Source organism: Neopsephotus bourkii, unplaced genomic scaffold (genome assembly GCF_033783945.1).
Source record: "Neopsephotus bourkii isolate Nb327-2 ecotype Australia unplaced genomic scaffold, CSIRO-AGI_Nbou_v1 NB_659, whole genome shotgun sequence".
Taxonomy (NCBI): domain Eukaryota; kingdom Metazoa; phylum Chordata; class Aves; order Psittaciformes; family Psittacidae; genus Neopsephotus; species Neopsephotus bourkii.
This window is the reverse complement of record NW_026901158.1, coordinates 5,960,121-5,984,180: the sequence shown is the minus strand read 5'-3', so window position 1 is coordinate 5,984,180 and position 24,060 is coordinate 5,960,121. Positions and strand designations below refer to the sequence as shown.

The following is a 24,060-nucleotide window of genomic DNA, read 5'->3' as shown; positions in this document are numbered from 1 at the left end:
GGGAAAGGTCTTGTAGGATGGATCCTCTGTATTTAGCTGGTTGCCAGGACTCAAAGAGGAGTCTGGTTTTCTTGTGGTTTTAAAACATTGACTGCTCTTTTGAGGTTTATTTGCCTCTTCAAGCCAATTTATACATTTTAGAGGTTTTACTTTGCATTTATTCTCATGTAAATGAGAAGTAATTTCACTGATGATGTTGGGAATTCCACCGGTATAAAAACAGTGTATGTGAAATGAGTTTCATGGATTTCCAGTTTAATGTAGTCGTGTTATCAAGAAAAGAATACCTTTTAAAAAATATTCAGCAAATTTTGCAATGAATAATGGCTAGATGAAACATTTATGTCCAAAAGCTGGGAGGTAGTGGATTTTAATGATTTAATAGCAAACTTGACATACTATAGGGAAATACCTCTTGTAAAGCAAGACGTATGGAGCCATTCCTGCACTGCAGTGCTGTTGTAGCTTGAGAACCTATCCTGACCTCAGCTTTGATTTGGGTTTGTTTTTACCCAGTGAAGTGTTGCATGTGGAAGATTTCATTTTGGTGTGCACATCCATGTAGAGGAGAGACACATACAGTTTACATCCACCTATGTACAAGTAGAACATACTGTACAAGTGTAGATTGCAGGGATTTCCCACATCTCTGGTAAGACCAGTACTTGGTAACTTACTGTGACTCTGCTCACTGTAACCTGCCCACACTTTCCTTTTCTGCTTGTTCCAGGTATCACTCTCTTCTTGAGCTGGGAGAAAAGCGGAAAGGCATGCTGGAAAAAAGCTGCAAAAAGTTCATGCTTTTCCGTGAAGCCAATGAGCTTCAGCAGTGGATCAATGAGAAGGAAGCTGCTCTCACAAGTGAGGAAGTGGGTGCTGATCTGGAGCAGGTGGAGGTGCTACAGAAGAAGTTTGATGATTTTCAGAAGGTGTGTTGTAATGATGCTTAATGGGTATGTTAGTTTTGCCCTTTCCCGTCAGGTTTTCTGATCATATATCTCTGATAATCCTTAATAGTTGAGAAGGAAACATAACTTTGATTGAAATAAGGAGATATATGTGTTTTCTTTTATGATGATAGAGAGAATTCCACATTCAAAAGTCTTCAGTTTGCTTACAGTCTCCAGGTTGCTACATGCTTCACAGCTCCCAGAGGACTGGAAGTTCTCTTTCAGAACATTCAAATATAGAATCTGCCAAGATCTGGAGGAATTTCATTTTGTGTAAAGCATAACCTTTGGTTAAGTCTTCCTTTTCGTTGAAAGGAAAGATCCATTTTGATTTCCATCTGTTCATTTTTCTCCCAAGATGAGAAAAACATCATTCTGTGCTTCAGAATGCTTGTAGGCTTTCAGCTTGCTTTTTTTATCCCCCAATATTTGCAACACTAGTTGGGGTTTTATTTATGGTTTTATTAATTTATTTTATTTGCATGAGATAGGAAAGAATTCCTTGTGCAGATGTATTTATTCTGTCCACTTTGATAAGATACTGAGCTCTGAAATGCAAAGATGCCTGACCTTACACATTTGAAAAGACAGTTTTGTAGACGTTACCATGTTTACAGCCTGAAAGTTAGCTAACTTGAGCCAACCTTTTATTGTAGGTGAGAAGATGATAGCAGTTACAGGTTTGGGTTCTTTTAAATTAAGCTAATGGTTGAAAGTAGAATCTGTCACCTGTTAGAATTTAATTACAAGTTCTCTACTACTGCTTTTTTTAACCAAGTTCCTTTTCTGCTTTACAGAAAGCTCTGTATCAGTCTGTTTGGCTGAAAGCATTTAAGTGTCATAGTAAAATTACTTTTTAAATTGGCTCTTAGCTAATTCATGCAGTAATAGGGATACTAGCTTTTGATCTTCATGGTGGTGGTAATGTTGTATACCTGGCAGTTTAAAATGTACTCCAATCCTGATTATTTCATTAACTCTGTGTATGTAGAACTCTGGCAGTGAGTTTCTTTAATGTGTTGATGCCTGGTGCTGGCAGCCAGGGTTTCTTGGTGCGGGCTCTCATGCATTATATATTCAGTGGTGACTGTCAGGGTCAGGCCTGCTGAAATCCTGCTGTTTATAAACCATGTTAATGCTCTGATATTTTACTCTCCTGTGCAGGATTTAAAAGCTAACGAGTCACGTCTGAAGGACATCAACAAGGTTGCACATGACCTGGAGTCAGAAGGGTTGATGGCAGATGAAGTGCAAGCAGTACAGCAACAGGTCCACTTTTTCTCTGCCTTAGTCTAATCCTTTTGAGAAGCACAAGACTTTCTTCCATTTGTCTGTTGTCTTCTGCTTTGTGTGTCATTGCATGGTTCTAGCTGTTGATCTGTATCATCTCTATCAACTGGTGTGATAATATTGGTATTCTAACCAGGGATATTTAATGCCTGCTGTTTAATGTGGCCACCACAGGGGTACCCTTTAAACTGTTTATTTTCAAATAGTGCTATAACAAATTGCACCACTTAGAGGCTTATTTTTCTTCTTGGAAGAATAAAAAGGCTCTAAAATAATGCTAAAAGTCATGGAGAATCCATGCATTAGCTTTGTTTCATAGAAATCGGAAATTTCAGCCTTTATTAGCAGGAAAAGTGGTGCAGTGGGCAAAAAAGAAAATAGAGCTCAACTTACAGTGGAGGGGGTTTGTTGGGTTTTCTGTTTTGAGGGGTGGTTTTTTTTTTTTTAGTAACCTATTTTTTTGCTAGCTTTTCACATACTTGTGCTGTTATAAATAATTGCTGTTTATTTGCTGAGCTCTAAGACAATGTGCTGCAGTAGGTGGCTGAGTACTCGAATTCATTTCTGCTACCTGTTTAGTTGTGCAAGCGCTATTTGGCTTAATGACACACTGGTAACCAATTTGTGGAAGGGTGGAAGCATATCTCCTGCTGGCTTCCTTTTCTCAAAAACACTTCTTTCCATTAGAAAATAACAAGTTGTTTCTGTTTGTCCTTTTTCCTTTGCAGGAGGTCTATGGTATGCCCAGGGTAAGTGTTAATTTCTTGAGATGGTGTGGCAATTAGAACAGGTTTGGGATGTACAAGTAGAAGTTCAGCCATATTTGTAGCTCATTTCCATGAAGGAACTCAATAATGACTTTGAAAGGACATAAAAAGATTGTCTTATCTTTGATCCCTTTATTTCCTGAATGTCTTACCCCACATCACAAACCAGTGCAGAGCAGGGTAACCCCAAATTATGCAAATAGCTACCTGTAGAAATAGATTTACTTTGTTAAGAACGTGGAGAACTTAAAAAGTATCAGAATATGCTAAAAGTCTTTGAGATTTTGCTTCCTATTTAAAGCTGTTTCTTCACATTTTCAAACAGGATGAAACTGATTCTAAGACAGCCTCTCCTTGGAAGGTAGGTGTCATTACTTAGTAGCATACAAGAGGGAAGTAAAAGAAAAAGTACAGCACATCATCTTTTTTAGACCATACACCTTCTCACAGACCCTCTTTTCCTCTCTTTTCCTTTTCTAATTCCCTCCCCTTTTTAAGACTGTTGACAAAGTGATTTTAATGGTGACCTAGTGTCAGCAAGTGTTTGAATTGGGGTTGATTTAGGGTTAGTGACTTTGATTTCATTTTGTTTGCTTGCTTCAACAAGCGTGTTACTGAAGTTTAGGCATTCAGCAGGAGTTCACCTTCCTAAGCCTGCACACAAATTCTCTCACCTATATAGAGATGTCACATAGGTAGTACTCTTTGGTTTAAAAATAAAAGCCATGTAGCCCTAGTGAAGTGACTGTCAGCTCTCAATTTGCAGGTCTGACAATGAGAATAGCTGAGATAGGTTTCCAGTAGTATTCCGTAGCCATAGAAATTGCCAACAGTCCATTTTTTACCTCTGCTGCAGAACTCCATTTGGTTTTGAGCTTAACTGATTGCAGTTTTTATACCAACGTTTTTAGGTGTTACATGGCCACTAGATGCGCAATAGTCCCTGTTCGCTTAGCGTGAGTTCTTTCTTTATGTAGTGAGCAGAAAGAAATGTTTTTATTCCTGAAAGTCAAAGCCATTTATATCAATATTCCTTTAGTAAGGAATATGTTGTATGTGTATAGCAGTATATTTGTCTTCCATTATTCATCTCTAGCTCATATTCTATGATAGCTAGAAGCCTTTCTCCATTCATTAATGGCTTACAATAGAATAGCTGTCACTCGCTGATGCACAGAAATATCTTCAGTATCTTAAACACTATCCAACATTGTGCTTTTCTGTAGTATTTCATTCCCATGGTTCATGTCTTACATCACCCTGTTAGACTTAAAGCTGCTTGTACATCTTTTAAGCTGTGGGAATGTGGGGAAAACCGGATAAGTGCAATATTTTGACAGCATTGTAGAAAATGCAGCCATGTCAGCAAGAATTGGTGATTTTCTGAATTAGTTTTTTTCCTACACAGGGTGTACATGTGTATGTTGACTCCTAAGAGTCCCCTAATAACTTAGCAAACTAAGTTTTTCTGTATGTGTATCTGCAAGGGGATGAGCTTTGGAAATAATGCAGCACTGTGAGAAAAGTAGATTGCGTGTTGGAGAGAATTGGTTGTCATTTTTCTGATAAGCCTTCACCAGTTTTCATTATGTTCTAAAAATATCTGAATTCACTGTTAAGTTGATTTTTGTTAAAAACTCAGCCAACAGCCAAACCATTTGGGTGGTAATATTTTTTTCCTTTCCCATGGCTAAGAGCTTGGGGTTTAATTCACTCACTGAGTGCTGCCTTTAAATTGTCCTCTTCCTTGTCCATATTAAGACTGTTGTTTTGTTCTCTATTTACACTAACAGCATAGTAATCAGTTGTGGATTTCTAACTATTCTTACTCTGATCTATAGAGTACCTTTGGTATTGCAGCTAATTATTCTTAGTTGCTTTTGTAAATCAATTGTATTGATTTTCTTACGGTTTGTTTCTCTTTTCATCTTAAAAAACATAAAGAATTCAACAGTTTTCACTAAACCTTTAAAATCTAGGGTGTTTCTTTCTTCCTGCAGTTTGTAGGCTTATATTTTACAGTATAGTTTTGACCTAGGCCAAATTACTATGGGTTTTTAAGGAGTTTTCAGTCTGATTTTGCTCCAGTTGCTTGGAGTTGACTTTAATGCTGCATTTTTTATTTCTTCCCTTTCCATACAGTCTGCACGTTTGATGGTACACACGGTGGCAACCTTTAACTCGATCAAGGTAATAATACAGCTTTTTCTGAGCTGATTTTAAAGTGGAGAACGTTTGTTACCCTCCCCTTCCAGAGTTTTTATTACTCTTTATAAACCCTTTTGAATCAACTTATTGAAAGAAGCATTGACAGCCTATTGACAGAAACATTGATTGCCTTTGCTGTCAATGACGAATAGGCAGCATTTGCTTCTCAGGTTACATCAGTATCTTATATGCATAAAATCATTTGGGTTTACATCTCAGGGGAAGCCCTTAAAAATACTTAATTAGGCTACGTTCTTCTGGAACTGAGCAGAAGAAAGTAGCGTTCACCTGTAGGGAAAAGCCAGTCTTGGCTATCTTATTGATAGTCAGGTGAAAGGTCAGTCTTGCCTATCTCATTGACTTCTTGATGAAGTTTATTTACTGTAAATGGAGAGTGCAGATGAAGGGGTTCTCGGCACGTTTGCAGCAGAGTCTGCAGTGTCCATGGGGCTGCTTTGCTTGCAGGAGCTGAATGAACGCTGGAGAGCTCTGCAGCAGCTGGCGGAGGAGCGGAGCCAGCTCTTGGGCAGTGCCCATGAGGTGCAGAGGTTCCACAGGTGAGCTCTTTGGTCTTTACAGGCATTAGAGTCCTAAGTATGGTGCCAGTGCCAGGGCATGGCAGGGGTGTCTGCTGGCAGGAGAGGGAAGATGGTGAGGGAAGAGCAGGGGTGGCCATGAGGGGAGAGAGGAGATCATGAGGGGAGAGCAGGGGTGGCCATGAGAGGAGATCGTGAGGGGAGAGCAGGGGCGGCCATGAGGGGTGAGAGGAGATCATGAGGGGAGAGCAGGGGTGGCCATGAGAGGAGATCGTGAGGGGAGAGCAGGGGTGGCCATGAGGGGTGAGAGGAGATCATGAGGGGAGAGCAGGGGCGGCCATGAGGGGTGAGAGGAGATTGTGAGGGGAGAGCAGGGGCGGCCATGAGGGATGAGAGGAGATCATGAGGGGAGAGCAGGGGCGGCCATGAGGGGTGAGAGGAGATCGTGAGGGGAGAGCAGGGGCGGCCATGAGGGATGAGAGGAAATCGTGAGGGGAGAGCAGGGGCGGCCATGAGGGGTGAGAGGAGATCGTGAGGGGAGAGCAGGGGTGGCCATGAGGGGTGAGAGGAGATCGTGAGGGGAGAGCAGGGGTGGCCATGAGGGGTGAGAGGAGATCGTGAGGGGAGAGCAGGGGCGGCCATGAGGGGTGAGAGGAGATTGTGAGGGGAGAGCAGGGGCGGCCATGAGGGATGAGAGGAGATCGTGAGGGGAGAGCAGGGGCGGCCATGAGGGGTGAGAGGAGATCGTGAGGGGAGAGCAGGGGCGGCCATGAGGGGTGAGAGGAGATCGTGAGGGGAGAGCAGGGGCGGCCATGAGGGGTGAGAGGAGATCGTGAGGGGAGAGCAGGGGCAGCCATGAGGGGTGAGAGGAGATCGTGAGGGGAGAGCAGGGGCGGCCATGAGGGGTGAGAGGAGATCGTGAGGGAGAGCAGGGGCGGCCATGAGGGGTGAGAGGAGATCGTGAGGGGAGAGCAGGGGCAGCCATGAGGGGTGAGAGGAGATTGTGAGGGGAGAGCAGGGGCGGCCATGAGGGGTGAGAGGAGATCGTGAAGGGAGAGCAGGGGTGGCCATGAGGGGTGAGAGGAGATCGTGAGGGGAGAGCAGGGGCAGCCATGAGGGGTGAGAGGAGATTGTGAGGGGAGAGCAGGGGCGGCCATGAGGGGTGAGAGGAGATCGTGAGGGGAGAGCAGGGGCGGCCTTGAGGCGTGAGAGGAGATCGTGAGGGGAGAGCAGGGGTGGCCATGAGGGGTGAGAGGAGATCGTGAGGGGAGAGCAGGGGTGGCCATGAGGGGTGAGAGGAGATCATGAAAGGCAGAGGAGGGATGGCCATGAGGGGAAGATCATGAGGGGTGAGAGGAGATCGTGAAGGAGAGAGCAGGGGTGGCCATGACAGGTAAGGAGACAGGAGAGGCAGCCATAAGGGGTGAGGGAAAATCGTGAGGGGACAGGAGAGGTGGCCATGAGGGATGAGGGGAGAGCAGGGGCAGCCATGAAGGGAAGATCATGAGGGGAGAGGTGATGCGGTCATGAGTGGGGGAGAGAGGTTGGCCATGAGGAGTGAGGGGACAGGAGAGGCAGCCATGAGGGATGAGGGGACAGCAGGGAGAGCCATGAAAGGTGAGGGGAGATCACGAGGGGTGAGCAGGGGCAGCCATGAGGGGAGATCATGGGGGGACAGGAGGGGTGGCCATGAGGGGTGGGGGCAGCAGCCATATAGTGTGGGCCATTATGGGGGGTGGCTGTGACTGGAAATCATGAGGAGAGAGCAGTTTGCCCTTAGTGACACGCTTAGGGGTGGGCTTGACAGTCCTGGGGTAACAATGATCTTAAAGGTCTTTTCCAACCTAGCTGATTTTGTGGTGGGACCAACGCTAAACAAATCATACATCAATCTCCAGTTTGTTCAGTGGAAGTTAGACCACCAGTGGTCCCACAAGAATTCTTTATATTCTTCCTAGGAAAAAAAGGCAGATTTGTTAGCATGAAAACATGAAATTGCTGTGGGCTTGGGAGGTCTGGACTGCTGTTCTATTTCACCAAAGTTCACTTGTGTCATCTTGTGAAATAACTTAATAGAGCCATTAATGATGTGAGCTTTTCTGGTATCATGCATGGTATCAGAGATGCCTAGTATAACCTTCAGTTTAATTCACTTTTTGCCTTCCCTTCACTCGAATCAGAGATGCTGATGAAACAAAAGAATGGATAGAGGAGAAGAATCAAGCATTAAATACAGACAACTATGGGCACGACTTGGCCAGCGTGCAGGCTCTGCAGCGCAAACATGAAGGCTTTGAGAGAGACTTGGCAGCTCTGGGAGACAAGGTGGGATTATGAGGAAGACAAAGCCAAAAGCATTCTTCTTATCTAGCAGAAATGACTGAACCATAGAAAGGAACCTTTTTGTCTTTGTTGTGTTCATTTCCCTTTCTCTAATTCTAGGTGAATTCTCTTGGGGAAACTGCTCAGCGCCTGATCCAGTCACATCCGGAATCTGCTGAAGATCTCCAAGAAAAATGTACTGAGTTGAATCAAGCTTGGAATAGTCTTGGAAAACGTGCTGACCAGCGCAAAGAGAAGCTTGGAGATTCTCATGACCTGCAGCGATTCCTCAGTGACTTCAGGTAAAGATGCTATTCCCCTTCTCCCCCAGTTTGTCTGTCTGGTATGTTATTAGTGAAGTATATATGGCTTATTGTTGTACAGGAGTATTTGGAGGGGAGGTGCGTGTCCAAAAAGGACTGTTTTCCCTGTTCTGACTTATTTCCATGGAGGGAAGGGAAAATTTTCTACTAATGTGTGTTCCCAGGGACCTTATGTCTTGGATCAATGGAATCCGGGGTCTGGTCTCCTCAGATGAACTTGCAAAGGATGTGACTGGAGCTGAAGCTTTACTGGAAAGGCACCAGGTATGTGGAAGATAAGTGTATATTAAAAATCAACAAATGTTTCTTTTCCTGACACTTTGCATCTAGAGTTCCAAAAATAGATTAGTTCCAGCTCTGCCATCTGTTTGTTTGGTAACGCATCTCTGTACCTTTCAGGAACACCGCACTGAAATCGATGCAAGGGCTGGCACTTTCCAGGCATTTGAGCAGTTTGGACAACAGCTTCTGGCACATGGGCACTATGCCAGCCCAGAGATCAAGGAGAAATTGGATACTCTAGATCAAGAACGGACGGACCTAGAGAAGGCCTGGGTCCAGCGCAGAATGATGCTAGACCAGTGTCTGGAACTACAGGTACTCTGCTGCACTTCAAAAAGGAAAAGAAGTCCTCCTTTCCTGAGAAAGTTTCTTCTTTTGTAGTGATGAGCAGTGCTGTTGGTCTGCCTTTCTCATGCTTTGGAGTTTTTTCTCCCTAGTTGTTCCATCGAGACTGTGAGCAAGCTGAAAACTGGATGGCTGCCAGAGAGGCTTTCCTCAATACAGAAGATAAAGGAGACTCCCTAGACAGTGTGGAGGCACTCATCAAGAAACATGAAGACTTTGATAAGGCAATCAATGTCCAGGTGAGGAGTGTAGCTGAAGAAAAGGGAAAAGAGTTTAATTTTTCATATGCAGATTATTAGCAAAAGAAGTTACCACCATCTGTGCTTTCTAAAATTCAGTTCTAAATACTTAGCCATTTCAGATCTGCTGCAGAAGCTTAGAAGCAGCTGATGCAGATAAGAATGTTTCACTGCCTACAAACAGTGTAGGAGGAGTGGCAGGTATTTGTGTAAATCCATCTTGAAACAAGAAAAGAAAGCCTTGTTCTGTTCCAGACCCTGCCCACCACTTGACTTTAAGGAACCACAGTTTTAATTTGTGGCTTCTGTTTTTAATAGGAAGAGAAAATTGCTGTCTTACAATCTTTTGCCGACCAGTTGATCTCTGCTGATCATTATGCAAAAGGAGTCATTGCTAACAGACGCAATGAGGTTCTGGACAGGTCAGTATTGCCCTGGGAGATGGGATGCAGATACTGACTGAGAGAGAACGCTCTTTGGCACCATTTTGTAGCTGTTGAACATGATGCTGTGTGCAACCCTGGTTCTTCATTCAACACATGTATGTAATTGCATACAGGTGGCTTCGCCTAAAAGCTCAAATGATTGAAAAGAGGTCAAAGCTGGGAGAGTCTCAAACACTCCAGCAGTTCAGTCGTGATGTGGATGAAATAGAAGCTTGGATCAGTGAAAAGCTCCAGACTGCAAGCGATGAATCATATAAGGATCCCACAAACATCCAGGTGAATATGGTTCTCAGCTGAAAAATCAAAATGTGATTTTGAGCTTTGCAAAGCAGTACTCTGAAAAAATTTGCTCTGAAGTTCTTGTTCAGTAATAACAGAATAATAGACTGTGTTGGACATGGTGTCTGTTTAACAGGGAGAAAATGGAAGTTACATTATGCATGAAAGCAGACCCAAAATAGAGCTCACTTGGTAATTATTGATGCATGTAATTAATAAGATATGGAGTATCTGCAGCAGCAAGTTCCCTGAAGAAACCCTGGAGCTATTCTGTCTTTTTCCTAGCATCTAGATAATAAGGAAATGGAGTTTTGGGTCTGTGAAGTCTCATTTATTTTTCAGTATGAAGGAATAATACTTAAAGTTACCTCTTATGTTCTAATACTGGTTTATGAAGTAGTATGAATGCACTGAACTACTTCTCTCAATCTGTTTTATAGCTTTCCAAACTGCTGGTAAGTAGTTTGGACTAGCCCTGGTATGTGAATTTGTTTTCTTTGTATAGCTTACGTGTGAGCACAAGGTCTGGTTGCAGTCTGTCGCTCCATTCATCAGTTCATGCAATCTCTTTGTTTTCTGTTAGCTCTTGACCTCCATCCAGGTACAGCTATTGGTCTCCATGTCACGGGTGTGGCTTTTTCTTAATGCCTATTCAGCATCATTTATTTCTGTATTCATTTTGCAGGTGTTCTGCATGATCTGTTGAATTTATTTTGCATTTGGGGCTTTTAGCAGTTAGCCCATAGAAAAAAAAATGGGTTTCTATCCTCTTTTTTCAGAAATTTGCCTATTTGGTCCATCATCCTCCTGTCTGAATCTTCAGCACTGATGATTTGACACATGGCATAATGCCAGCTGTTAGCTTGCCTTTGTAGAATCAAATGCTCAAGATGGGAGGTTCAATAAAATGATAGACAGCAGTAGCATTAGAAGGGAATGGTACAGAAGGAACACTCCAGAAAAAGATGTGCCAGCTGGAAGGCTGGCAGGACTTGTAGGAATGCAAGAAGTGAAGTAAAATGAGGATACATTGAAGGAGAAAACAGAACAAAGAGCAGGGAAGCTAACGAGTAAGAAAGGAAGGCATCATCATTGCCACTTCAGGCTGTTGTACATTATTGCTTTTTCTTAGTTGAAAAAACTGATGATTTTATATTAAACCAAAAAGGCTTGTCTGGGATTTGTTTTTCATGGTCATTATGTGGAGATATGCAATTGGCAGATTTTTAATTGAGTTTTACATGTTGGTAAATCTTGCTTTGAAGGATGTTTTTATACTATCAGCATTCAGGATTATTAGTTCCCAAACTAAAGCAGTTCATGCAGAATTTCTCATGCTGGCGCTATAGTATTTTCCATCTTTTATTTTTAAGCTAACATTTCCTTTCATTCCATTCTCTCAGGGCATTGTATCCCCGTGTCCAATGTTACTAGCATTTCCAGTTAATACTTGTAAATTCTGTCTTGGCATTTTTGTGCTATTGTTATCTTCCTGGTGGGTGGATGGATCATGTATATATGAGAGATAACTGCGTACTTCCTCCCACACTAAGGCTCCTGTTGTTCTCATGGTGCTCTCAACTTGGTAGAGAAAAACTCAAATAATTCAGTTATTTTTATAGAGGTTTTTGACTGTTAAATCATTATTTTAATATATAGTGTGGCCATGGATGACTTGGACTAATATCAAAACTGTGCAGAAAGCAGACAGGGTGCAGCGGTCATTTGTCTTCATTACCTGTAGGTAACCCATGGCAGGGGGGTTGGAACTAGGTGATCTTATGGCCTTTCCAACCCAAACCATTCTAAGATTAGGAAGGGAAACAGAAATTTGTGGAATTACTATAGAAGTAGAAAGGATGATGAACTGTGCTTCTGCTTAGGGTATGTGCAGTTGCTGCTTTTCAAGGGTGATGGCAGTGAAAATGGGAAAGGTGCACTTAACAGCTAAGTGTAATGCAGGAACATTGCCTGGGCATCTGTAAAATGCAGATGGATGTTGTCCGAGTTATGTATCAGCTCACTGACAGTTTTGCTAGGTCAAAAGTTTGGTGGTTACTCAGATCAACAAGAGTTACTATATTAGTGAACAGTTAATATTCTTACTGAGACAGGAAACTTCCTTAGATCAAGCTCTATACAAGCCTCTTTATGTCAAGAACTCTTAATGCTGCCCTGTCGACCCATGAGAACAATTTAGGAGCCCTTTGTCCAGTCTCCAACAGTTCTGTTTTTGTCTGGCTCAGAGTAAGCACCAGAAGCACCAAGCCTTTGAAGCTGAGCTCCATGCCAATGCAGATCGGATCCGTGGAGTCATTGATATGGGGAACTCATTGATTGAAAGAGGAGCATGTGCTGGCAGCGAGGATGCTGTGAAGGTAAATAAAAGTCTTAGAAGATTTGCTTAGTGTTTGCTTTGAGAAGTGTTTGGATAATTGTGGATAATTGTCCCTCAACCAAATTTTGTTTTATAGAAGCTTCTCTATTTCAGCTCTGCAGTAGAACTCAGGGTAATCGTTCTGCTTTGTTCTCAAGGGTGGGAAGTTTTCTGATCAATCATGAGGATGTAGAGACCTCATAGCAGCCTTCCAGTATCTGAAGGGGGCCTATAGGGAAGCTGGGGAGGGACTCTTCATTAGGGACTGTAGTGATAGGAGGTAATGGGTTAAAACTTAAACAGGGGAAGTTTAGATTGGATATAAGGAAGAAATTCTTTCCTGTTAGGGTGGTGAGGCACTGGAATGGGTTGCCCAGGGAGGCTGTGAATGCTCCATCCCTGGCAGTGTTCAAGGCCAGGTTGGACAAGGCCTTGGGTGATATGGTTTCAGGTGTCCCTGCCCATGGCAGGGGGTTGGAACTTGGTGATCTTAAGGTCCTTTCCAACCCTAACTATTTTATGATTCTGTGTAAAAGTTGACCTGAATTGTAGCCAGGCAGCACGAAACAGTGACTGTGTAATTGCCTGTCTGGAATCAACAGGCAAACACATGCGTTATTCTGGTTTTGCATTCATCAGAACTTTAGTTTTCAGGTTGCAGCATTTACCTTTTCTATGTTCTGACAGGCACGTCTAGCTGCCCTGGCTGACCAGTGGCAGTTCCTGGTCCAGAAATCAGCAGAGAAGAGTCAGAAACTGAAAGAAGCCAATAAGCAACAGAATTTCAATACTGGAATCAAGGACTTCGATTTCTGGCTTTCAGAGGTAGCTGAGATTTGGATTATTTACTTGCAAGACCTGTTTTTCTAACTTTTGATTCCCTTTGCTGTTAGATTTTGTGGAGCACAGTCCACCTTTGAGTAAGTCTAGGTTTATTTTGAAAGGATCTTTAGATTTATTTTGAAAGGATCCTTATTGCAACTAAAAACCTTGTGGATGTTCTTACGTTCTTGTTTATAAAAAGTAAGGTGAGAAGAAGCATATTTAAGAAGCTTAGAATCTGTTAGGAATTAAACAGATGATGAGGCAAAGGTTTATCCACACTGTAGAAAATTAAGAAGAGAGTTAATTTGGACAGTTTAAAAGACATTGTAATTTCAAGGGTTTTGTGAAAACATTTGTTTTCCATCTCAACCCGCAGGTGGAGGCTTTGTTGGCATCTGAAGATTATGGGAAGGACTTGGCATCAGTTAACAACCTTTTGAAGAAGCACCAGTTACTGGAAGCTGATATATCTGCTCATGAGGTATTGCTTTCTTGTTTAGTTTTGGAAGATACATCATAGTAACCAGCATATTCTACAGGTACCACTTCAGTAGAGGCTGTGGCCATACACTTGTTGAACTGCATTTTCTTAATAAAATATGTGCCTCTGCCCAGCAATCAGATTTGTGATTTTTATACTGGCATAACAAACACAAGTGAGATCCGAGCAATTCACACACCTTTCCACCTCTTTCTCCAGGATCGTCTGAAGGACCTGAACAGCCAAGCTGACAGTTTGATGACCAGCAGTGCTTTTGATACATCTCAAGTCAAGGATAAGCGTGAGACCATCAATGGGCGCTTTCAGAGGATCAAGAGCATGGCATCTGCTCGCCGAGCAAAGCTGAACGAGTCCCACCGCTTGCACCAGTTTTTCCGGGATATGGATGATGAGGAGTCCTGGATCAAGTATGTATTTCAGAAGTTCTAGGCTCTGGCGTGGGACATGTGCTTACTGCCAGGTTGCTAACAGCATTTGTAGTGTGGATTTATAATGTACCAGTTCCACAAGAAGGTGTCTGTACAAGAAATCACCTTTACCCCCATTCAAGGAAAACCAGAATGGCTTCAGCACTTATTTGGGTGAGACTTCTTATCTAGGGTTTGCTTTGGTCAAACCCTGAGAAGGAAGCTCTACTGAAGAGTAATGCTGTTTAGACCTGGCCCTGATAACTGAAATATGATTCTAGTCTTTTTGGGAAAGCTCCTACCAAAACCTCATTTTTTCAGTTTGAGGTATTTATTTTAGCAAGATTGCTGTGCAGAGCAGCATCTCCTGATCTGCAGTAATCGTTTTTTCCTTTTGTCAGGTTTGACCTGTAGAAGTAATCTTTAATTTTTGTCTTTCTTCCTTCTCTCCTGCATTTAGAGAGAAGAAACTATTGGTGAGCTCAGAGGACTATGGCAGAGACCTGACCGGTGTGCAGAACCTTAGGAAGAAACACAAGCGCTTAGAAGCAGAATTAGCTGCCCATGAACCTGCTATCCAGGTAAATGCGTCTCTCCCTGACAGATTTATCTGTAAATGGCACATTTCTTGCTGGTGACAAATACGAAAGCCAGGAAGAGGTTTGCTGTAATCCAGATAGAATGCATAAGAAGAGAAGTGATGTTCCATTAATTGTATATTTCTCTGCTTTTCCAGGGTGTTCTAGACACTGGTAAGAAGCTTTCAGATGATAACACAATTGGAAAGGAGGAGATACAGCAGAGACTGGCTCAGTTTGTGGATCACTGGAAAGAGTTAAAGCAGTTGGCAGCTGCAAGGTGTGTGAGATATCTGTAAAATTCAGGATGAATTAGAACAGTTACATGGACTTGTAATAGCTGGATTTACTGGTTCTTAGGTGTTCTGCTGGTGTAATTTGTTTTTACATCTTCTGTCTAAAAGCTATAAGGCAACACAGTGACTAACTTTACCTTTCCCCATACAGGGGCCAGCGTCTGGAGGAGTCTCTGGAGTACCAGCAGTTTGTAGCAAATGTTGAGGAAGAAGAAGCCTGGATAAATGAGAAAATGACCCTGGTAGCCAGTGAGGATTATGGAGACACACTTGCTGCTATCCAGGTATGGAGAAAGTTATCAGCTTGTCATTGTTCTTATTGCATTATTGTCAGTTAGAGCTTAACAAATGTTTTCTTTAACTGGCTTTCCAATTCAGAGGTTATTGTTGGTTCCTTTTGAAGGCCTAAGTTGTAAAAAATGTGAATTAACTTCATAAAAGCATCCCAAATATGTCATTCCCTGTAGAAATGACTTGCAGTTTGGCGTAGCTTTGCATCTTGACTGCTGGTGAGTGATCCCGGTTAAATCAAATGGCTGAAGTTGTATGGGAATCAGTATCAGATTTCCTTTGTGCACAGAAAGCCAGCAAGTTGTGCTAACCAGCTAAGAGGAATAGTTTCTGTTAGCTGATATATAACAATAAATGAGCTTTTGCAAAAATGATTTTTCAAAAAGTGATGAGAAATGATTTTAAGACGTTCCTGTGTCTCATGTTTGCAGGGCTTGCTGAAAAAGCATGAAGCATTCGAGACCGATTTCACTGTCCACAAAGACAGAGTGAACGATGTTTGTGCTAATGGTGAGGATCTCATTAAAAAGGTGAGCATAAACTGGTAAAGAAAAACCTTCAGAGGCTACCAGGGACATCTTTGTGTCAAAGTAGCCCTACTCTTCTCTGAGGACTGATTCGTCATCTCTTTGAAAAGTGCTTTTTACTCATTTTTTGCAGCTGAATAAGCTATGGGTGTAAAGTGCTTTCAAAGCTCTTTCTTGGACAAAATCTTCCAGCTGAAGCCCTTGCTCTGTCACCAGCTTACTGGATGCCTTGAATGACCTTAACATCATAGGGGATGCACTGTTTTTTTTCTCCTGTCATGTAGAACAATCACCATGTGGAGAACATTACAGCCAAGATGAAGGGCCTCAGAGGCAAGGTGTCAGATCTGGAGAAAGCAGCAGCTCAGAGGAAAGCCAAATTGGATGAGAACTCTGCCTTCCTGCAGTTCAACTGGAAAGCAGATGTAGTGGAGTCATGGATAGGTATGTCCTATATGGAGCATGGTAGTCTGGCACAAAGAAACCAAAATACTCCTTTATTTCAAGAGACTTCAAATAGCTTTTCAGTTGCTATTGTAACAAGCAGACTAAACCCAGAGTAATCAGCAGTGCTGTACTGATTTGCTTTGGAGGTAACCTGATTGGGATAGAGGGAATGTTTGAGATAAAGAGACCTGACATTTTTTACTACATTTGTTTCATTTTCCAGGTGAGAAGGAGAACAGTCTGAAGACAGATGATTATGGACGTGACCTCTCTTCTGTGCAAACCCTACTCACCAAACAGGTTAGTGCTAATGCGGCTCCCACCCTGGAAGTGATGGAGAGAACAGAACTCTTCTACAATAACACAGAACTAGTACTTATGTTTGAAATATATGGAGGATATTGGAATGGTTAAATAAAGCATGGCCTGACATACTCTTTTAATGCTTCAGGAAACTTTTGATGCTGGACTTCAGGCTTTCCAGCAGGAGGGAATTGCAAACATCACAGCTCTGAAAGACCAGCTACTAGCAGCCAAACACATCCAGTCAAAGGCCATCGAGGCTCGGCATGCTTCCCTGATGAAACGGTGGAATCAGCTACTTGCCAATTCTGCTGCCAGGAAAAAGAAACTCTTGGAGGCTCAGGAGCATTTCAGAAAGGTGAGTGATCAACAATGGGGCTACAAACATCTAATTGGTCTCTTTGTAACAAATACATCACGCTTGCAACTTGTATAGCTTTGTCATTTGGTAGCTAATGATTTTAACAATCCTGGAGACTTACCATAAGAATTTTGTAGATGCTTGGAACAAATAAGGAATAAAGGCAAGCTGTAACTGATGCATGTTAATTCCAGATCAACTCATATAGAACATTTGCATTACTGCATAACTGAACTGGTTTGTTTTCTCTTTCCAAGGTTGAGGATCTGTTCCTGACTTTTGCAAAGAAGGCATCTGCCTTCAACAGTTGGTTTGAGAATGCTGAAGAGGACCTGACAGATCCTGTGCGCTGTAACTCACTGGAAGAGATCAAAGCACTGAGAGAAGCTCACGATGCTTTCCGCTCTTCACTTAGCTCTGCCCAGGCTGACTTCAACCAGCTGGCAGAGCTCGATCGCCAGATCAAGAGCTTCCGTGTAGCCTCCAACCCATACACTTGGTTTACTATGGAGGCTCTTGAAGAAACCTGGAGGAACCTGCAGAAAATTATCAAGGCAAGTCAGAGAGAAGGACTCCTTTCATAGGTTACAACCTTTCAAGTCTTCCCTTTAAGTTTTCCTCCAAGATAATCAGTACAAGAGTTTGTGTCCACAGCTGGAAATATCTTGAGATTTGTGAGCAAAGAAAGATTTCCATTAGCTATAAACTTGTGCTGTTGTCAGTTGGTTTCATGGTCTTCCACCTGTGGTGTTTCAAAGACAAAGCAGATGTACCTCATTTCCTAGCTATAAAGTAAGTTTAACATCCGTACTGTGCAGAAAAATAACTGCGGGTTCAGTTCCAGTTGTCAAGACTTAAGTAGGAACATTCTATGTTGTCATCTCAGATGATTCTCTTTAGATACCCAGGACACCGGTGGAGCACTCAGTCTTGTTTTGAGCTGCAGCTCTGAGCTTTTGCTTTTTATTACAGGCCAAGGACAATCATGTTATTTCTTTGTTTGAAATTACTGTTGTTCGTTTCTCAGGAGCGTGAATTGGAGCTGCAGAAGGAACAGAGGAGGCAGGAAGAGAACGACAAATTACGCCAGGAATTTGCTCAGCATGCTAATGCTTTCCACCAGTGGATTCAGGAGACCAGGTATAGTTTGTCTTCCCAGGAGCTGCCCTGAGATTCCTCAGCTAAGATTTGTAACCATCTTTTTGTTCTAAGTTGTAAATATCTCTTGCTGAAAAACAGCTATTCAGGGCTTGTTCATTTCCTGCAGTTGGGATTTGAGGGAGGCTCTGTTAACCACAGAGAAGAGAAAGCCCTGAAACACCAGTGTTTCTGCTTCTGAATTCATTTTCCTGCAGTAATTCCAGTTATCCAGGATTTCACTCTTCTCCAGTTATTCCTGAAGTAGTCTGCAGCACAGCTGGATGGGTGGGGAGTAAGTAGCTCAAAGCAGACTGTGAAGTGCCAATGGCATTTCTGTCAGTGCTCCTTTTGTACTGAAGATATAGTAGAAACCTCATGAGAATTACAATAGAGAAAGAAGCTGTCAAAAAAAGCTTCATCTACTTGTGTCACTTGCCCAGGGTGCTGTCTGGTAATACCCTTGCCTAGAGAGAGGGAATAGATACTTATCTCCTGTGTTAGAAATAGAACAATCTCAAGGCTGAGAATAGCAGTGAACTGAAGAGCATGTTTCTAGTAAAGAGCAGTAACGGTGCTCAGACAGAGCCATTGGCCAGTTCTGACACACTCTGGTTGTGTAGAGGAGGTGAGTTCTGTTTCTGTGTAATCCTGTGATCCTCTGTCTCTCTGTTTATAAATAGTTCCATCTTCATGAAACAATGAAATTCAGATATGATTTTTAACTTGTTGATGTTTGCTTCCCACCCAAAACCTCTGTCCCTCTCTTACTGTCTTGTCTCTGTCCTGCTGCCTGATGTTTGGATCTTCACATTCCACAGGACATACCTGCTAGATGGGTTAGTATTGAATTTTATATCTTTAAATGTTCGGTGGTGTGTTCTGCTCTGTCTGTGTGCTTCCTTCTGTCATTACATTGCTTGTGGAAGCTGTGCTAAAACCCTTTTATTTGAAAAGAGCAATCTGGCTGAGATGCACACACAGGAAACGAGATTTTGGGTCAGATTTAGTGCAAACCAGTAGAAATGTCATGATTTCCTACTCAAAAGCAGAAGAAATTACTTCCATGGTAAGCCACTGGCATACCATGCAGGTCCCAACTTTTGTTCTTGTGCTCTCTGAGGGCTTGTACAAGGAAAGACTTAATCTAATGAGGTGTGTGAGGACATGGACTAGTCTACCTTCGGAAAAGAGCTGACATTCCTAGTTTTCCAGCGTTCCTCTGAATCTTGAATCACTGAAACAAACTTTTCCATTATAACTATCTCGGAACAATTAAAGCTCTGAAGTATTGACTGGTTTTGGTAAGGAGAAGGGAAGATTCTGACGAAAAGGCTTTACTGAAATTGCGTATCTTCAAACTCTGTAGTATGCAAATAGAAACTGCCCATTTTTTAAACTGCCACATAACCCCCCCCAAGATTAAATCCTTGATAGGAGAAATCAGACCCTTTAACAGGAACCCACAGGCGTGCCTGGCTTTGAGGGCAGTTTGATGCAGGCAGTTTTAAGTCCGCTTTGTGTCCAAGGGAATAGTTCCTGAGGAGGGATGCATGCTGGTCATTTGTCAAGTAGTGGAAAGGAAATAAGATCTTTAAATGTCTTTGGACTGCCAAGCCCTCTGCGAGTGAGTCTGTCCATTTAAATTTCCTCAGTATTAAAAGCACAATGGCAGCTTTGTAGTAAGACATCACGTAAAATGCCAACAAATGATGTCTGGGCCTGGAGCAAGGGCCTGTGTGTCAGCCCTCTGTAGGGTGAGAGAGCCTTTCACATGGAGAGAGATGGCTTTTCATAATAAAAGGGTGGAATCTTTGCAGATAACTGCTGCTTATTTGCTCTGAAGTGATCCCAGTGTCTTGTATTCTGCCAGATAAAAATAATTTACCCCATTTTTGTTGTACAGTTCAATGGCACCGAGCAGATTTTCCTGGAGCGGATGCTGAATTCCCTGCTCCTTTGTGAAGCAGTGTTGTAGATTAGTTCTGGTGTCCAAGAACAAGCCAGCAGAAAGGAGCCATTTACTGAAAGACGTAGGGTCAGAGTTCGAGATCACCATGCCAGGCTCTTTTGTTGAACGCATTACCAGAAGGCTGCTGATATGCCAGGCTGACTCTGTCCTTAATTCTGCCTGAATAGATTAAAAGCACGGATTTAGCTCAAAGAGGCATTGGCTGTGCTTAGCCTTCTTTGGCAAGAGGGAAGGCAGAGCCTCAGAGGAGTTCCAAGATGGGTGTTGCTGTGTGTACATATCCACTGCCCAGAGATCAGGAAGAATAAATGCCTTTAAGAAGCTGTAGAGGAGTTAACTGCAGGGCTTCAACTTGTCTCTCAGTGAGACTCAGTTGTCGTGATTTACACAAAAAGAACACATTATTTTTGTGTGTGTGCAACCAGCATTTGAGTGATTTCCTTCCCTAAGGCACTTGCTTGTGTTTGCTGCAAGGTGGTGCTGGCTTGGAGTGTGGCTCCGCTGCAGTGGCTGTGTTTCAGTGTGTTCTTTCCTTTGCTCTTTCTTCCATCCTTTTAAGGAATTTACCTGGTTTCTTTTCTTTGACTAGCATAGCATATCGTCGTGTCATTCGTGTCTATCAGTATGAAGTTGGGGATGATCTATCTGGAAGGTTTTTTTCCTCTTATTTTCTTACCTCACTTTGGTTTTCAAATGCACTCTTTAATTCCAAGGCTCGCTTTCCTTCCAACTAACTCTCACGGCTTAGAGATGCTTGGAGGTTTGTTTCCCTGTTGACTGTCTCCATGGGTGGCTCCCAGCTTCCTGCTCAGGGTTCTGCGCGTGCTTCATCTCTTTAGATGTGCATTGAACCTGAGCTTAACCCTGTGGTGTGAAACCCCCAGATACTTGGTACATTTTCATTGCTACAGGGTGATTCAGCACTTGAAATCTCCCTCAAGAAGCATTAATTTGTGTAGGATAAACCTCAGTGGGCATGAAAACCCCAGCTTTAGTGACTTAAATACCAGCTACTCAAGTTTTAGGGACTTATATACCACAGAGGAGACAGTGCCCAGGCTTGCTGTCCATGCACAGGTTGTTCAGTGTGAACTCCCACACTGTGTGCTGGAAGGGCAGGGATTGTTAAACCACTGCTACTTCAAGGATGCTTAGGATCTTGGTGGGGGGAAAGCAGCATCCAGAGACTTCCCATAGCTAGTCCATATGTAATAGATCTTCAGACCATCACCACAGCATGACCTTTATCTGCTGCTGCAGGGGCTGTGGTGTGCCTAGCAGCTCAGTGTGGGAATCAGCTGTAGAAGAGAGACCATGGCTTAGTTTCTCAGGGTGCATCACAGTGGGGGTGGGAAGGGCAACTGTCCCCCAGCCCCTGCAGCGTAGGGGAGGTCTGTGGCTTCCTGCAGTGATTGTGCCATACTAGGATTACTTTTAACACCAAACCACTAGTTTTCAACATGTTTTCCCCCCATCTTATCCTCATGTAACATCCCTCTGTAGAGCCCCTGTACCCCACTGGCAAGCACAGCCCATCTCCAGGGAATCACCTGTAGTTGGTTGTGTGTGTGTGTGTGTGTGCTGGGCACGGGGGAGGGGGGTGGGACTGCACCAAATTCCTAATTTCATTAGGTCCAGTAAAGCGGGTGCTTTGGATCTGGCATGAAGTGTGGCTGCTGATGGTGTTGCCTTTAAATGGGGCTAGAAATTAACTATATCAAGAGAGAAAAATCAAACACGTGTCCGTCTGAAACAGGATGAGTCAGAACAAAACACAAAACCAGTGTTTAAATATCTATAGGAGAACAACACTGCTGTCAGGGTCTTTATTTTCAAGGAAGGACTGTTAATTTCAAGCCCCACTTGCCATTTTTTTTCTGGGATAAGTGCATTCTCTCACTGTGATTCTGTGTTTAGGTCATGCATGGTGGAGGAATCAGGAACGTTAGAATCACAGTTGGAAGCTACTAAAGTAAGTGATGCGAAAACATGGAACTGGGGTGGGACTGGAAGTGCGTGTCATTCCGTGGTAAAATCCTAAGTGACTGCTCACGTTCCAAGTACTGGAGGGACCTTTGGGATTACCTGTTCACATACCTGATGTCTGATCACTACCATGAAACAACACTGATACCATTTTCCTTTTTGTTTTGTTTTTACTGATGAGCAGCTTAGGGGCAGGGAGGATCCAGTATTTCCAGCACATTTCCCAGTCAGAGGGGTTTTGGCTCAGGAAGTGGTTTTCTAATAGTGTGCACAAGGAGGAACGTTGTTGAGTAGGCTTTCACAAATCCCAGTATACGTATATATAACCCCAGCAGAAAAGAAATAGAGCCCTCCCTCCCCTGCCAGCCTGTGTCCAACCTTTTATGGGGGGGTTTGTGCTAGCTTTCTCTCCTCTTCCTTCCCAACAGCGCAAGCACCAGGAGATCCGAGCTATGAGAAGCCAGCTGAAGAAGATCGAGGACCTTGGAGCAGCCATGGAAGAGGCACTGATCTTGGACAACAAATACACAGAACACAGCACCGTGGGGCTGGCCCAGCAGTGGGACCAGCTTGACCAGCTGGGCATGAGAATGCAGCACAACCTGGAACAGCAAATCCAAGCTCGGTATTGCCTGGCTCATGTGTGTGTTGGGCTTGGGGGGGTGCTGGAAGATGTGAGACATCTGCCCATGTCTGAAAACAAACCTTGTACGGTCTGTGCTAACAGCTGTATGCTCTTATGGATGTAGGGAGCTTGTCAATCCCCACCGCATCCTGGCTGTCCTCAGAGGGATGAAGTTAGGAGTTTTGGAAATAGTTCCTGTTAGCCATTAGCAATAACAGGATCTTAGAGGAATGGACTGATTCTGTTGATCTGTGGGGCTGTAATGTACTGTTTGCTCCTTGTCCTCACCTTCTGATGCAGCCGCTGGCTTGGGGCAGGGGGACACCAGCAGAGTTCTGCAGTTCAGGAGCTGCTCACCAGTTTTGCTTCTTCCTTTTCAGAAACACGACTGGAGTGACAGAGGAGGCCCTGAAGGAGTTCAGCATGATGTTCAAGTGAGTGCAGGGGAACGCTCAAGAGGCTTCTTGGCGCGTGGATGGCTCCTGGTCATGGGCTTCTCTGACTGAGCTCTTTCCAGCTCCTTTGCTGTCTGCCCCAGTTTGTGCTGAGCTGCTCTGATGGCTGCCAGGTGGCGAGAGCCTCCAGAGCCAGAGAGCCTCTCCTGGGCACAAGGGCAGGAACCAGGAGTGCCAGGGAATTCCAGCTGGGAATACAGCCATTTCTGGATGCTTTTTAAGCAAAGCAGATAATTTGTGTTTTTTCATGCACGTGAGATAAAACTATTGATTGATTCAAGCTCATTTATCCAGAACAGTGGACTAGTTGTAATCTCTTCTGGTTTTCAACCCACTTTACAGCTTTTGGTACTCACCAACTGACACATACAAATGTGAACTCTGGTTTTATGTTTTTAGGCACTTTGACAAGGACAAATCTGGACGACTTAACCACCAGGAGTTTAAGTCTTGCTTGCGCTCTCTCGGCTACGACCTGCCTATGGTTGAGGAAGGAGAGCCAGACCCAGAATTTGAGGCAATTCTTGACACTGTCGATCCCAACAGGTACTTCCTGTAGAAATTGATGTGGTGTTGATGCTCCCCTGTGTTAAGGCTCCTCCCAGAAAAGCCAAGACCCCTCAGGCGGGTACGAAAGCGCTGTGCTTTGTGCGTTGATGGGCAGCAGGGCTCACGCTGTGTTTCCCTGGCAGGGATGGACACGTCTCACTGCAGGAGTACATGGCCTTCATGATCAGCAGGGAAACAGAGAACGTGAAGTCCAGTGAGGAGATCGAGAGCGCTTTCCGTGCCCTCAGCTCAGAGGGGAAGCCCTACGTGACCAAGGAGGAGCTCTACCAGGTACGTGCTGGCTGTGGCCCAGTGGGGAGGGATGATGGAGGGGTTGTGTTTGTAAGTTGGTAGCAAAGATGGGCACCGGTTGCTTGGAGGTTTGAATCACTGGTGGTGTGTGTTGGCTCCAAACCTGCCAAGGTGCCCTCTGCA

General features: G+C 43.6%; 1 protein-coding gene across 10 annotated transcripts in view; it reads left to right on the top strand.

Moving 5' to 3' along the window:
- SPTAN1 (spectrin alpha, non-erythrocytic 1) overlaps positions 1–24,060 on the top strand; it is a 52,037-nt gene that overhangs the window by 27,094 nt on the left and 883 nt on the right. For 4 of the 10 annotated variants that reach the window (XM_061352855.1, XM_061352853.1, XM_061352858.1 and 1 more), the window contains 34 exons: positions 731–929; positions 2,115–2,219; positions 2,969–2,989; positions 3,333–3,368; positions 5,150–5,197; positions 5,681–5,772; positions 7,932–8,076; positions 8,194–8,375; positions 8,561–8,660; positions 8,796–8,993; positions 9,116–9,262; positions 9,581–9,684; positions 9,822–9,984; positions 10,428–10,442; positions 12,234–12,365; positions 13,052–13,189; positions 13,566–13,670; positions 13,890–14,098; positions 14,559–14,679; positions 14,835–14,956; positions 15,124–15,256; positions 15,695–15,793; positions 16,075–16,234; positions 16,461–16,537; positions 16,689–16,898; positions 17,159–17,455; positions 17,929–18,041; positions 18,860–18,877; positions 20,600–20,662; positions 21,928–21,982; positions 22,425–22,621; positions 23,002–23,055; positions 23,476–23,622; positions 23,769–23,916. In XM_061352855.1, coding sequence (XP_061208839.1) covers positions 731–929; positions 2,115–2,219; positions 2,969–2,989; positions 3,333–3,368; positions 5,150–5,197; positions 5,681–5,772; positions 7,932–8,076; positions 8,194–8,375; positions 8,561–8,660; positions 8,796–8,993; positions 9,116–9,262; positions 9,581–9,684; positions 9,822–9,984; positions 10,428–10,442; positions 12,234–12,365; positions 13,052–13,189; positions 13,566–13,670; positions 13,890–14,098; positions 14,559–14,679; positions 14,835–14,956; positions 15,124–15,256; positions 15,695–15,793; positions 16,075–16,234; positions 16,461–16,537; positions 16,689–16,898; positions 17,159–17,455; positions 17,929–18,041; positions 18,860–18,877; positions 20,600–20,662; positions 21,928–21,982; positions 22,425–22,621; positions 23,002–23,055; positions 23,476–23,622; positions 23,769–23,916 — 4,153 coding nt within the window. The remainder of the gene's footprint in view (positions 1–730; positions 930–2,114; positions 2,220–2,968; positions 2,990–3,332; positions 3,369–5,149; positions 5,198–5,680; positions 5,773–7,931; positions 8,077–8,193; positions 8,376–8,560; positions 8,661–8,795; positions 8,994–9,115; positions 9,263–9,580; positions 9,685–9,821; positions 9,985–10,427; positions 10,443–12,233; positions 12,366–13,051; positions 13,190–13,565; positions 13,671–13,889; positions 14,099–14,558; positions 14,680–14,834; positions 14,957–15,123; positions 15,257–15,694; positions 15,794–16,074; positions 16,235–16,460; positions 16,538–16,688; positions 16,899–17,158; positions 17,456–17,928; positions 18,042–18,859; positions 18,878–20,599; positions 20,663–21,927; positions 21,983–22,424; positions 22,622–23,001; positions 23,056–23,475; positions 23,623–23,768; positions 23,917–24,060) is intronic. The other 6 variants (XM_061352859.1, XM_061352862.1, XM_061352860.1 and 3 more) reach the window with 4 other exon arrangements.